Source organism: Gordionus sp. m RMFG-2023, chromosome 1 (genome assembly GCF_954871325.1).
Source record: "Gordionus sp. m RMFG-2023 chromosome 1, tfGorSpeb1-WG-v2, whole genome shotgun sequence".
Lineage (NCBI taxonomy): Eukaryota > Metazoa > Nematomorpha > Gordioida > Chordodea > Parachordodidae > Gordionus > Gordionus sp. m RMFG-2023.
Window position 1 is genome coordinate 36,645,073 of NC_088775.1, and position 15,234 is coordinate 36,660,306.

General features: G+C 27.1%; 1 protein-coding gene across 1 annotated transcript in view; it reads right to left on the bottom strand.

Moving 5' to 3' along the window:
* The window catches only part of LOC135924908 (EF-hand domain-containing protein D2 homolog), a 28,523-nt gene that overhangs the window by 4,923 nt on the left and 8,366 nt on the right, over nt 1-15,234 (bottom strand). The window contains exons 3-6 of the mRNA XM_065460037.1: nt 11,781-11,991; nt 9,998-10,080; nt 9,490-9,559; nt 9,233-9,330 (exon numbers count right to left, since the gene is read on the bottom strand). Coding sequence (XP_065316109.1) covers nt 9,233-9,330; nt 9,490-9,559; nt 9,998-10,080; nt 11,781-11,991 — 462 coding nt within the window. The remainder of the gene's footprint in view (nt 1-9,232; nt 9,331-9,489; nt 9,560-9,997; nt 10,081-11,780; nt 11,992-15,234) is intronic.

Sequence of the window (15,234 nt, forward strand, 5' to 3'; positions counted from 1 at the left end):
TTGGCATTTTGAGGGGTGGGTATTGATTTTGGGGGGTAGATATTGACTTTAGATGGGTAGGCATTAATTATTGGGGGGGGGGGATAGGTATTGATTTTTGGAGGGTAATTTTTGACTTGTATTATATTTTAAATCCAAAAATTGATAATCAAATACTGTAAGATTCTTTTTATTAATATCACTATAGCATCGTGGGTTGGCAAATATTTATTTTTTTTTTGGGGGGGGGGGGGGGTAAGAGTAGAATTTGGAGGAGGGTTTTCCTCTATCAAATTTTCTGCCATGTAGACGCTGGGTTACCCTTTGGATTAAATGTGTAAGCGTCGATTTTTCAGCTTACAATGGCATCAGTTTTTCAGGGACTAAAAGGAGTTTTTTATTATATGGTTGATGTGTTCATTACTGGTTCACCGGAACAACACAATTAACGTTTGGAAGAGATTTCCAAAAGAATTCGTGATAAAGGTCTGAGGGCCAGCAGAGAAAATAGTGTTCTTACGGTAACAGAAGTTATCTATTTGGGACATCAAATTAATGGGATGGAGGTGAAACCTCTGGATAAAAATTAAGAAGCCAACAAATAAAGCGGAGGTTCAATCGTTTTTGGGTATGGTAAAGTACTATCATAGCCTTTTGGATGATTTTGCAAGGATTGCAGTACCTTTATATAAATTATTACAAAAGGGAGTATTTTGAATGGACCAGTGAACAACAAATCGCTTTTGAAATGTTAAAGCGGAAAATTGGGGAAGAACCGATTTTGGTATGTTTTAACAACGATTTAGAAATAATATTAGCTGTTGATGCATTTAACACAAGTGTTCGAGGTGCATTATTACATTTAATTGATCGTTGGGAAAGACCAATTATATTTTTTTCTAGAGTTTTCCGAGAAGTGGAAACCAGATTGAACAGGAAGCATAGCGGTCATTTGGTTTAACCAAATTCCGTTAATATTTAATCGGTAAAAAGTTTGTAATTTATACTAATCATAAATCATTAATTTATTTGTTCACGAAGGATAATCGGGAATTAATGTTGTCTCCATGATTACAACGGTAGTTGTAATTAGTGGGAAGTTTTAATGTGTAATTAAGATATCGGCGAGGCAAAGAAAAATGCTTGCTGGATATTTTATCCAGGTTGGGATCGAGCTACGAGGATCTCGATATACAAAGAATAAGGTCATCATAAAAGCATTGGTTTATTCTCATTGGCATATGTTAAAGGGTGGCCCTACGAATTGGGAGGGTCTCAAACTCAATACTTTAAAGGATAAGGAGTTGAGTCAAATGAAATTATTCTTAACGGAGAAAAAACCGTGGAAAAATGATTGTAAAATTTATAAAAAAATTGAAGAAGAATTGTCTATTGTGGGTGATTGTATAATGCGGGGAAATAGGGCCGTAATTTCAAGTAAAATTGTGAATTTATTACATGCCAGACATCAGGGTCGGGATAATATGAAATCTTGGGCTCATGAATATGTATGGGTCCCTTGTATGGGTAATGATATTGAAAAAATACAAGGAAATGCATTTACTGTAATTAGTGCACCGTTATGTCCCGTAAAAAGGTAGGCAGTAGTTGGCTCAAATCAAAAAGAACGTGAAAGCGTATCCAAATCGATTTCTTTGATTTGAATAAAAAAACTATACTTTTTAGCAGTTGATTTGTATTCAAAGTGGATAAAATATGAAGAGGTACATGGTTATACAACAAAAATTGTTATTCGAAAATTAAGGGAATTATGGGCTAGGTTCGGTTTATCTGATACTATTGTTTCCGATAGAGGGACAGCTTTTATAAGCGACGATTTTAAACAGTTTTATGCCGAGTCACAGACCAGCCACATGTTTGTCCCACCGTATCATCCCATCTCGAATGGACAAGCTGAAGCGATTGTGAAAAATTGGCTCAGAAAGGCTAGAAAAGAAAAAGATGAGGCTTATATGTCTCATTGTAATCTTAATTCTTGTAACCGAGAAAGTATCCTCCTTCGGAGTTGTTTCTTGGTCGAAGAACCTCCATTGGATTTGTTAAGATTAATTAAAAAATAATGATATAATCCAGTTAGATCAAAGAATTTATTGTGGGCCAGATAGTTTGGGCAGGTTTATTTGATAACAAAAATATTAAGTGGGCTTAGGGCAAAGTACTAGCTCATCTAGGTTCGAAATTAAATGAAATATTGCTAATAAAGGGGGTTACCGTTATTTGGCATAGATCATGTTCGATTAGGAGAAAAATATATAGGATAATATGTGATGGTGGAGTTCGGCCGATTGCAATAGGGTCTTTTTTTAGGAGATTATTAGCTAAGATAATCGTTGAGCGCATCAAACATCATGCTTCAAAAATGTTCCAAACATATCAACTAGGCTTTGGTACTAAAGTGGGTTGCGAAATAGCCGCCCACTCTCTTCGTAATCGAAGATTCTCCTCCAGACGCTGTAGTCTGAATACTTGATTTTAAAAATGCTTTTAATTCTTTATCCAGAAAAGTATTTTTAAAAATTTTTTATGAAAAATTCCCAGTTTATGCAAGATTTATTGAACAGTCTTATGGCTGTAGAACCCCTCCTAAATTCGTGGAATATATAATTCCTCCTGACGAGGGGGTATACAACAAGTAACCCTTTGGGCCCTCTCATCTTTAGTTTAGGTATACCCTAATTCATTCTCTAAAAACATCTTTTAACTTAAGGGTACCATCTGCTGACCTTCTAAAAATATTCTAGCAGCGATAGAGTATATAGAAAAGAAATCTTTAAATTAAGTAAAATCTGAAATATGCTTTTTAAATTTAAATACTCTCGAAGTCCAGGGGTTATAATCATAAAAAAGTGAAATTAATCTTCTCGGTTCACCTTTAAGCAGTTTTTTTCAACTGTGAGGTGTTCGTGGAAAAATTTTTCAAAGGCTTATTAGGACTTGAAAATATTTTAAAAGAAATTCCTTCACACCAGAGCTTTTTTCTTTTAAAAAAATATTTATTTTTACCAAAGATTTTACATATTTTTAGATCTTCTTCCTTTTTTTTTAACTGATGAAATTATTAATCGCATTCATGAATTTTTTAGAAGCATATTAGAAAATATTTTAAATATTAAATTGGAAGATTTTAATTGGGGTTTCTCACAATTACCCTCGAAAATGGGTAATTTAGATAAATCTTATATCTCTTTCTTTATTTTTGGCATCGCGTTTAATGAATAACTTGGGTATCTTTAGCTCCGCCTGAAGCTGCTTTACCTACAATCTTAACACACCAATCACTTTTCGAACCTTTAATTAAAAAAATTTTTTAAATAATATCATCAAACCCCCCTTTAGAGTATATCCAACTATTACAGAATGCTGACTCTACTAATGGTTATGAATGGTTGGAAGCATTACCAAGTCGTAACCTAGGTAACCTCTTATCAGATGAACAATTAAGAGTTGCCATAGGCCATCGAATTGGATGTAACATAGTTCAACCACATACATATGCATCAAATGTAAAATATTAGTTGACTCCAAAGGGAGACATGGTCTAAATTGTATATATAGTCAAGGCAGACATGCAAGGCATGCAGCAATTTATTTTATTAGCTGTTCTCTTACCAGGGCCCGAATACCAAACATCCTGGAGCCTACTAATTTATCATTAGATGATGGCCTAAGACCAGATGGCTTAGCTTCCGTGCCTTGGTCTTTAGGGAAATCCTTAATTTGGAACTTCACATGCGTATCTTCTTTTCCAAAATTTTAATTCTAATCCGGTTGATATAGCAGAGAAAAAAAAACAATTAAATATTCAAAATTAACAAATTATGTTTTTATACCAATCGTTATCTCTTCCCTTGGACATATGTCAAGCGGAACTTTAAAATTTTTAAAAAATATAGGCGACAAGATAAGAGCCCTTACATCAGATACTAAAGAATATTTTAAAACAAATATTTTAAAATATGATTATTCATGTTTGGGAACTTGTAGTCCCACCTCTATTTTTGTAGAATAAAGTTTTATTTTATTTTATATTATATTTGATATGTTAATTTTCATATAATTTTATTTCATAGATTAAAATAAAGAAGCAAAATTTAACATTAATATAGGTTTTTGTTTTTCTATAATATGATAGTTTACGATTGCTTGATATTGTAGTTTACATTAATGTTGGGTAATACTTGTACTGTGTAGTACAAAAAAATGGGGAAATTAATTGAATTATATAATCCTGAGGGTAATTAATAAAATTGTTAGTTTTGTAACATTTTGAATTATGGTGAAAATGAAAAAGGATAATAAAAATTGGTTAAAAATAGTGATGGCAGCAGGTTCAGTAAATGTTTTTTCTTCCCGTTTTTTTACACACGCACCACTACAATTAAATAAAAGATAAATTGAAAGTTATAATATTATTTAGGGAGGATAATAAATAATATTGCTGATTAAGTAAATAAAGTTTTTTTTTTAAAGATAAGATTGTGTTTTATATTTATAGTATTAAATACATCATTCAGATAATTCCCATATGGTTTTTTAAAACTTATAAAGTATAAACAAGGATGAGATTACCAACGAAAGAATTTACTTTCTGAATATAATTTCTTATGAAATTAGGAATTTATTGATATTTTTAGAACCGAAATGAGTTCATTTCATGCAAAGGGAATGCTATATATTTGGGTTATGGAATTCAATGTGAAAAATAGTAATCAAATTAGATGAAATGGAAACAACTATTGACCATAAATTAAATTATATATATTATATTTTGTTTTTTTGAGGATAAATTGAAATTCAATTTGGCATGAACAATAATTCTCTCAATATCGTTATATACTTCCAACAAATGAAATTAATTATTTAATTGGAAATAATTCTTGTATTTTATATTTCATTTCATATTATTGATGTGGCAATTCTTAAATCAAAATAGATATTACTAAATTTATAACTTCTTTTATAATTATAATCTTACTACTCACTTTACTCTACCTTCTTCCAAATTTCTTATTAACTATTGAATATATATTTTTCTATTCACCCGTCAATTAAATATATTATATTATTTTTTCTTTATAAATAATCTTAAATTTTCATCATATTAAACTAACTATATATTAATATCCTAAATAATACATTAATTTAATTTATAAAATTAATTATAATCACCTGCTTTTATTAATTCTTTAATTTAATCATAACTACTATTTACTTTATATTTATTAATCAGTTAACATTTCTTATTCTAAAAATATTTTTGACCACCATTTTTTATTTATTTTTTTTTTAAATTCCATACATGGTTGCCATGTCTCCCCCCATCAGTGGGAGTCTCCCACAATTTTTTAGTTTACCCACATACATCTCACTCCCACAAAACTCCTACAATTAGAAATCTCCCACGAAAAGCTCCCATAATTTTTTAATTTCTCCCACAATTTTTTTTTTAGCATTTTAATGTTTTTAAATAAATAATAATTTTTGAGAGACAGTATTTGATTATTTTTATATTTTTAAAATAAATTTTAAATATTTATTCGAAAAATATGTCTAGTTATTTTATTTTATTTTTCCGCTCTAAAATATATTTTTTATAAAATTCTCCAATTCTCCACTCGACATTTTCAAAATTTTTGTGTTAGAAAGAATAGAAGTTAGAACAGTATGTATAATTATTATAAATATATTTTAAATTACTTAATATATTTTATATCGTTATCTAGAATTGCAGTGCTCCACTCGACATTTTCAAAATTTTTGTGTTAGAAGAATAGAACTTTTAGAAGTGGATATTATATCCCATATACCAAACAGATTTAAGTAATAAAATGTTCTATTTTGCTAAAAAAAAATTTCGAGGATGAAATGTCAGAAGCATATTTGGGATTAGTTTCACATGTAGGGAATCTACTTCATGTAGTTAATATTCAGTTGCAATCAGAAAATTCTTTATTGATAAAGATTCACAAAATCATGCTACAGCTCTGTTCATCTCTACAGTTAAAAATAGATAATAAATTTTATGGCGCTATTGCTAAAAATATCATATTAAAATGTTCAAATATTACTATAATTAACGTATTTTTAAATGAAGCAAATATTTTTATTAAGACAAATTTGGAATATTTACAATCAAGATTTGATTTTAATAACTCTATTTACAAGTGTATAAATATTATGACCTTGGAACAGAAACCATCATTTTATGGTTTTTGTAATTTAATAAATATATTAAAATTACCGATAGAAATTGAAGCCTTGTTTGAAGAGATTGTAATTTTTTCCATTTTTTGTGATTCGCCAGAATACTTAAAGTTAGATGGTCTAAAAGCAGAGGAGAAATGGGTGGAATTTTTTCGTAATAACGATAAATCCCCATGCTTGGAAAAAATTTGCGAGTATGTTTTCTCCTTACCTCATTCTAATGCCTCATCGGAGCGCATTTTTAGCCTGATGAGGACTGCCTGGAGAAAGGAGAAAAATCGAATTGCTTTAACAACATTAGAGGCCAAGTTAATGGTTAAACAAAATTATAAAATGTCATCCAGGAATTTTATAAATATCTTAATAACGACGGTAAACGTTTAGTTCCATTATTTAAATCTCAAATAAAATATAATTAACTATAACTATTTGACTTTCTATATTTTATAAAATCCTATTTATACATTTGCATAAAATCAAATAAATTTATTTTTTACATTGTAAAATTAATATTTTGAATATTTTGGCAAATCATAAAAATAAAGAAGCATTACAATCTCCTCAAACATGACATCATATTAAATCTTATTAATAATTATCCGATAATAGTAATAATATTCTTACTTTGATATTTCTGCAGCATAATTTAGTGATCCTTTATTAAATTATATCTTCTGATTGCAACTGCATATTAACAGCATATAGTAGATTTCCTATATGTAAAATTCCTGAATATACTTCTGCCATTTATTTTTGAAAATTTTTTTCAAAATATTAGGACAGCTTTTATAATCTATTTATTTTTTAAAGGTTTGTAAAATTTTAAAATTCTACGATGGCGCGTATTAGGAGGAACCTGTCAACCAACATTATGCTGACTCAATTCTGTAAATACACTCTGGTTTTTGCCAAATTCACTGAGGAATTATCAGATCAGAAAGCTGCCATGCAATTCATTGGTAATGCCAAATCTGGCATATTTATCATTATATATGGTTAGCTATGTCTTTGGATATTTCATATCTGGACAAAATTTTTTTAATAGTTTTATTGAAATAACATTAATTTTGTTGAAATAGGGGAGGATCAAGGGAAATGTTTTGATATCTCCTTATTAGATGCATCTGTTAGAATTGCATATGTTTGCACATCTTTCAAATCGTCTAGAATTGACCTTCTGGATTTATATCCTAAAACATTGATGATAGCCTTGCCCATTTGTGTTCTACAAAGTATACTTTTCATTTATATTAGTCGTTAAATATTATGAGGAAAATTCTACCAACATTGTGATGTTAAGTAGCTCTCTGAATGTTGTACTGCATGATAGGTATTTACCATTTCCGCAACTGTAGTTGCATCTGTATTATTTCTTATTTTTGAAGAATATTTTTGTTTTGCTATAGATGTTGATAGACTGCCCTGCACTGATTTATGCTTTGAAGATTTTTGATGCCTCAAAATATCATATTCCCTTCCCCCATTGTATTAACTAAATACTGTAGAACAACTTCCCCGCACTGATTATAATTATTTTTTACATTGTAAATTTAAAATTGTTTGTTTTTTTATAAAATCTTATTTATACATTAGCATAAAATATATTTTTTTACATTTGTAAAATTACAATTTTTTTATAAAATTTTATCTTGTTTACATTCTTTTGTATTTAAAAAAGATCGTTAGTTATTATTTTTTAACAAAATTAATATATTAAATCAATATGTTATTTTAATAATAAAGATAGTATTTAAGAAATTTTGTGTCGTACTATAATTACCTATTTTGAAAAATAGTTGCGTATTTTATTTTAGAAAATAGTTACTTGTTTTACTTTGAAAAAGAGTTGGATATGTTATTTTGAAAATAGTTGGCTATTTTATTTTGAAAAATAGTTGGCTATTTTATTTTGAAAAATAGTTGGCTATTTTATTTTGAAAAATAATTACCTATTTTATTTTGGAAAATAGATTCGATTTTATATTTATAAAAAATAATAAGCGGATAACTAAGTCAATTCTAAATCTTAGCAATTTTCATATTTCTCCCACAATATTTATATTACTCCCACAAAATACCGAATTTCTCCCACAATTTGAAAATTTTGACCTGACAACCCTGGTCACTAGCCTTTACAATCTGAGGGGGCTTAAAAATTATTATTTTTTGTTAATTTTTTTGAAAATGACCTTTTTTAACTAACAATTTCAAAAGGGGGCTTTTTAAATTTTTTAGGGGGCTCTAGCGCCTGCTCCCCCCTCTCCCCGTGACGCTACCAAAATGCAATATTTCTTTTAAATTAAATATAAAATCATCTTCATTTTTAGAATAAAGAAGAGAATTTTAAAAATTGTTAGATATTAAGTGATTTAATATTAGCTGAAAAACGAATAGTAAAATGCCAAATTGATATATTTTTAACTGGGCCTTTAATTATTTTAAATAATATGGGTCGGGTAAAACCCGGGCAAGGCCATGCAATTAGTACCTGCAAGTCTCTGATTTGAACCTTTTTTTAATTAAATAATATTTTTAAAATAATAAAATATTTTAAATTTCATAATAATATCGTTCATTTCAAAAATTACATTCTATCAAGTAACCAGTTACAAAATCACGTAATGATTCATTTAAAAGTGACTTCTCATTTACTTAATTTTCATATCAGACCATTTACTAAATACAAATTATTTAAAGTGACAACATTTTAAAGGAGCGGTGATGAAAATTTTAAAAATCTGAATTAATTGTACAAAAAAAACCGAGCCGGGTTGAAAAATTTTTGAAGGTTTCTAATATATAGCATTCTACCTGGTAATATGTCGAATAATTTCCAATTCATATTCTAAAATTAATATGATATTCAACTATTATTTTGTTAGTCTTAAGAGTTTGCATATAATTAATTTTAGTTAACTATTAATTGAATATGCAAATTCTTCAACAAATATACCCCCTTCCACTTTCTTTGGTTACGGTCCTGGGACCAATCATATATAAATTTATAGTTTAGATGTTAAAATATTACTTGACTTTTTAATTCGAAAAAATTCCTAACCATTTTTTTATCCGAGGCGTCCTCTATGCTCGTCATTTGCACATCTTGCACTTGCCTATATTTTTGTGCTTTTTTTATATTAGGAAGAAATAAGAGAAAAATTAAAATCATCCTTTAAGTTTCCTAGCCATGCCATTGCTAAATAATTAATAAATTAAGATTTCTTTTTCAAAGAAATATATATAATTATTTTTTTAGAGAATTTGTGATTGTGAAATTAAATAAACCGAGAGCTACATCGAAATCCGATTTTTCGTAGGGTAAAGCACTGAACACATCCCATACCTTTTTCAAAGGCTTATTAAAAAAAATTTTTATAAGAAAGCTTGTTTAAAAAAAATTTGTATATGTAAGTAACCTGTCTAATTTGAGCTCTTGTCAATCTAGAATAAATTTTCCACCTTTCTCACTTGTAATTGTTATAAACCACGATGGCGTTAAGGGCAGGGAGACTCAAACTACCTAAAAGTGTGTAGCCTAATTTTTTTTTATTATAGCAGCCACTTCAAATTAAGGTAGCCGCTTCAAGAAATTTGTAAACTACTTTTCATACCCTTATTAAATACGAATTGCAAATTTTACAGATTTTGGGACTATTTTATGCTAAATGAAATGGGTTCTTCAATTTATAAAGCAAACGACATCCCTGGTTATAAGATGAATGATCCATGCTAGAAATGTGGCTTCAAACTAGACTAGTTGTAATAACATAAAATTAATTGCGTGATGACTCACCGATGATTCGTCAGCTTCGTAACCTTTACGAATGAGCAATAAAAATTCGGGAACCGTCAATTTTCCGTCATTTCCTTTATTGACTATTTTTTATAATAAATTGTCAAAAGAAAATGAATTGAATATTCGAAAATCGATCAAAATATGTTAAATTTGACTAAAATTTTATCAATGTTTTGTTCCCATTTATAAATGAAAAAACTAGAGTTCTGGCCCGGCAGCCCATCTAAACATTCAGGGTATGACAACTTGTGCAAAATATTTCTATTAGTCTGCCCTATTTTCTTTCCTTCAAAATAATTAACATGGGTTTGAAATTTAAACTCAATTTCTTTTAATAGCAGTCGGGCAAGAAATTTAACTGGCCGGGCAAAAAATATTTTTTAAAATTTTAACCTTTTCCGGTCCAGATAGGCTAATTTCTAAAAAAAACGCAATATGATTTTTATTTCTCTAGAATTAAATTATATTTGCAAACAATGAATTAGTTAATAGGAAATTGACCCCCGGAATATTTGTCCCCCAGAAAATTAATCCTAGGAATATTGGCTGCAAAAAATGTTAAAATGTTAAAATTTTAATTTCAATTAATATTTTTTTTATATAGCACATACTATCTAGATAAGTATTAAATTTTAAATTTTTTAATCGTTTAGCACTTCAATATTACCAAATTAAATGTCACCAGAGCCTATCTTTTTGATAAAAACGAAGCAATCTTAAAATTTAAGGTAAATATGGAAAAGAGGGCCGAACTTACTTTGGAAAATCCTCTCTAAATATTTGGCAAAAAAGTTTCCAAATTAGACAAAAATTATTATAATATACAATAATAATTTCATATAATATATTTTAATATGGGAAATTTTTTTTGTCATTGTAGTTTAATTATTCTTATTCTTAATTAATCATAACTTAACAAAATGAAAAATTAAGACCGGGGATTTTTTAAATATTTAGAAAAATCAAAATTTCTAGTATACTTTCTTAGAATTCATAATGATATAAACTTAAAAGATAATTATATAGTTAAAATAACAAGATTATTATTGGAGGGAAATTTTTAGGGGCCAATTTTCCCGTAATTAATAAAAATTATTAAGTTTTAAATACGATTTATAAAAATTTAGATTAAAATGATCAAGGCTCCCACCTGAACTCTGAGTTATGAATTCGATTCATTGGACATTTGAAAGAATTAATCTGTTGAATATTTTTATGGGTTTGTGGCCCTGATAAAATGATATTTAAAAGTTTGAGGTAAACTAATAATTTATATGTCATTTTTAAGGTATAACTTATTTAAATTATCAGTAATATCTGTGTGACATGACGAGTTAAGTCTGATTATTATAAATTTGATTAAATTTATGCATCATGCTAAGTCTAATCAAATAGAATCAAACTAGTAAATAACTCTTTTTGTATTTGAATAATTCGAAACAAATTATTAGAAATAATTATTAATATGTTTGTAATAAAAAGAAATTATTTGACATTTATATTGATAACCTGTCAATCTAACAATATGTTTAAAAAAGGTAAATCAATCACTTGTAAAAGGCTTTTCTCAGTTGAAACTAATCTGCTGTCAAAAATCGCATCTTACAAAGAAGAAATAAGAAAAATTCTTTACCTTAAAAATAGGCCTTGCATTATAAATTAAAATGCATTTTAGTTATTCTATTATTCGTATTGGTTTTTAAATAGGTCTATGGAGGATTAGTATAAAAAAATAGGATTTTTTATACTTAAATACTTAACTCATAAATATATATTTTACCTAATTTGATGCAATCTTTAATTGTCAGATGAGGTAAAGGGCATCCCATTTTTTCAAATCCCGCTTTTATATCATCGTACCCCAATCTTTTATCCAGGTCTATATCCATTTTGAAAAACATTTCTTCGAAAACTTTGCATTGTCCAGGAGGGAATACGTCCAAAAATTCGGGATATAAATTAATCCTTTTTTCCAAATGCTGCATGTAAAGCTATTTTTAAATAAAAATTCAGCTTTTTATTTTGAAAGCAAAAACGAAGAATTTAAAAGGGGGGAATAAAAGGATTAGGGAAAAATACACCCTAGGAAAAAAATTATTGATTAAATATTGGTGTTTTGCTATTGCTATTGCCATTATCATTTTTATTTTGTTTATCATCAATCAATGTTTCACAATAACATAATTATAAAAAAATTTTTTATTGGAGTAGAGAAATATATGTTTTCATTATTATTTTCATACCAAATTATTGAAAAAGAATCGCATCCACTTAAAACATTAATTTTTATTCAATTTTGAAAAATTCGGAGATGTATATTCCCGTTGAGGTGAAAGAATCTCGCAGACGATAAAATATTAATTATTGTAAATAGATATAAAAAATTTGTCATTTTTTTTAAATATTATTGCCAAAGAAAAAGAAATTATGTTTTAATTCTCAAACACGTATGTAATCATTCTAATAAACGAAATTAATTTTAAAATTATCTTTTTCTTAACTATAAAATATTTACAATTGAAATCTATTACATTTTGAATAAAACAAATTTATAATCAAAAGATAAATTAATATTTTCGAATTTTTTCTAAGTTTAAAAAAATAAATAGGATAAATTTACTTTTTAAAGGAAATTAAAATGAGAATATATAAAATTTATAAAGGTCATTTATATTATTTTCATTCAAATTTAAGTACTTTATATTAATTTATTAGACTAAAAGCCTTCCCACATAATGTATGGACGAATTAAACAATATTGTTAAATTTTAAAAAAAAAGAGTATGAAAAGGGAATGATGCTTTCGAAACTTTTTTCAAATCTGTTCTGGAAAGTTCCGAAAAATCGTATAAAAATTTTGATTTTATTTATTACAGAATTATTCTATCTAATTTTCCATTTTTATACAAGTACCACTTTAAATATTGTAATACTTATTTTCAAAACTGTTAGAGATAGAATACAATATTTTTTCACTTTAAAGTTCTTACCGAAAAAAAAATTGGTAAACAATTTTTCATATGTAATGGAATCAATAGTTTTTTTTTAGAAAACTTTTCTTAAAATTAGTAGAGATGGAAAAAAACCCAATTCCAAATTACAAAATCGGTGCTTTATCTTCTGCATCCACATAAAATTAATATTTTAAAAAAAATTATCCTATAAAATTAATTTCAATTGGTAATTTCTAAAATTCCATTGAACGATTTTATAAGTGAATGCCATTATATGCAATGCTTGAACATCTTTTAAGTAGGATAAAAAATTTCTAACAAAATAAATTATATCTAAAAACTAATATTTTTCTTAAAAAATTGACCAAAAAAGTAGTTTGAATGTAATTGCTAAAATTTTAAAATAAAATGGCATATATATAAAAAAAAATATCTAAAAAATTATTTATTAAGGAATTAATATAAACTGGAAAAAATTTAAGCATCAATCTAAAATATTCCACTTTTTTTTAGTTTACAAACAATTTATATGATATCTCTGGTATTATTGGATTCATCTTTATTTTAACGTTTTTCATTCTTGGGGTCTTGGAATTATTTGTGGCGTGGTTTATATCGGATCACGATGATTAGTTTATAAAATGAGGCTTTTGGATTTTCTTAGTTATTACTGTATCTGTTAATTGATGCAATAGAGATTTAAAAGTCGAGAAAATTTTTAATATTCACAAAGCTCTTTATCGTTTTTTAGATGATATGTATTGGATGGATTTGACGTATTGACTATTGGTAAAAATCGCAACAAAACAACGGGACTGTAATTCCATTATTAGAAATGGTCTAAGATACATAATTTCATTTGATATCATAAAAATAGCCTTTCCTATCTGACTAATAGAAATTGTTGATTTCCTGTATATTAGAATGTCTCATTTTAGATAAAAGATCTTTAGGCGATATCGTTTTCGTAATGTCCTGATATTCATGCTTACCATATCGCACAATATACTCCTTTATTGATATTGCAGTACGTTGTGTTGTTAGATTATGAGTGTTTATTTATAGAAAAAAGATGAACTATTTAAATTATGGAGTGCTAAAACACTAAATCAAAACATGAGAGCTACCTCTTCGTCATTCATTCGATCGAAATTAGTTTCCTTATTTTCTTCATGTTTTTATATTTAATTGTAAAATCATTATGAGTTTATTATATTATATACTCCTAACAGATGTCACATTTATCCTTTTTGGGATTATAACCCTAAATTAAAATCGTAAATGGATATATATCGATAAACGGATTTAGTATTTTTTGATTTACACTTTTATATATTTCATACATAATATTTAAATCAAGTTCTGCTGTAAATAATATTAATTAGTCCTTCTATAATGTGATTTATAATAACAGGAAATGACTTGATAAGAGCTCAAACCTTTAAATATGCTGAGTATTTTGAAAGATTCCCTTATCTCGAAGAAATATGAAATTGTCTGTTAATATATATTTAAGATTTACAAAAATAAATTGTTTATATACTCGCACTTTTGCTTTTTGTGGTTAAAATGATAAAAGACTAAATTTTTGCAAGGAAATTTCACTTTTAACCTAAATCTTCTTTTTAAACAAAGCAAAAAAGTTTAAACCAATTTTTTTTCAAATAATAAAAAATTTGATGCTAGTATATAATATAATACTCATAAAAAATAAAACGTAGGATTTAGAATATTGTTACGATTCTTATTTTACTTAGAGTGAAATGGAATAATATATTACTTGAAAAATTTAAAAAAAACAGTATAGTTTAATTTATAATGTGTATTTATCAGGGATGTGAAGCCTTCGACAAAAAAAAAGGGTCCGGGTTTGGGTAATAGAATAAAATTTTAAAGGACCCGAGGTCAGGGTTCGGGTTCAGGTTCAGGGAACATAAAATAATGACTCAAAAAATATTTTTTTTAAATTCATTTATTATTATACTTCAATACATACATATTCATAATTTACAAATGAAAAATTTAAAAATGAAATAATTTATATTTTAAATGATTTATTCTCGCACAATCATAATATCTTCTAAAATACCATCCTTGAGATTTCCACGTAAAGTAGACAATATATATTTCAAAGATGAAAATTCACGTTCTACCCTTACCTAAAATAGATAGTTATCTTTATAAAATTATTGTACTTGTGTCGTCGGTACAGCCATGAAGATTCTAGATAAGATATATAATTCTGAATATATTGAAGAATTTTCTTCCCAGAATTTTAAA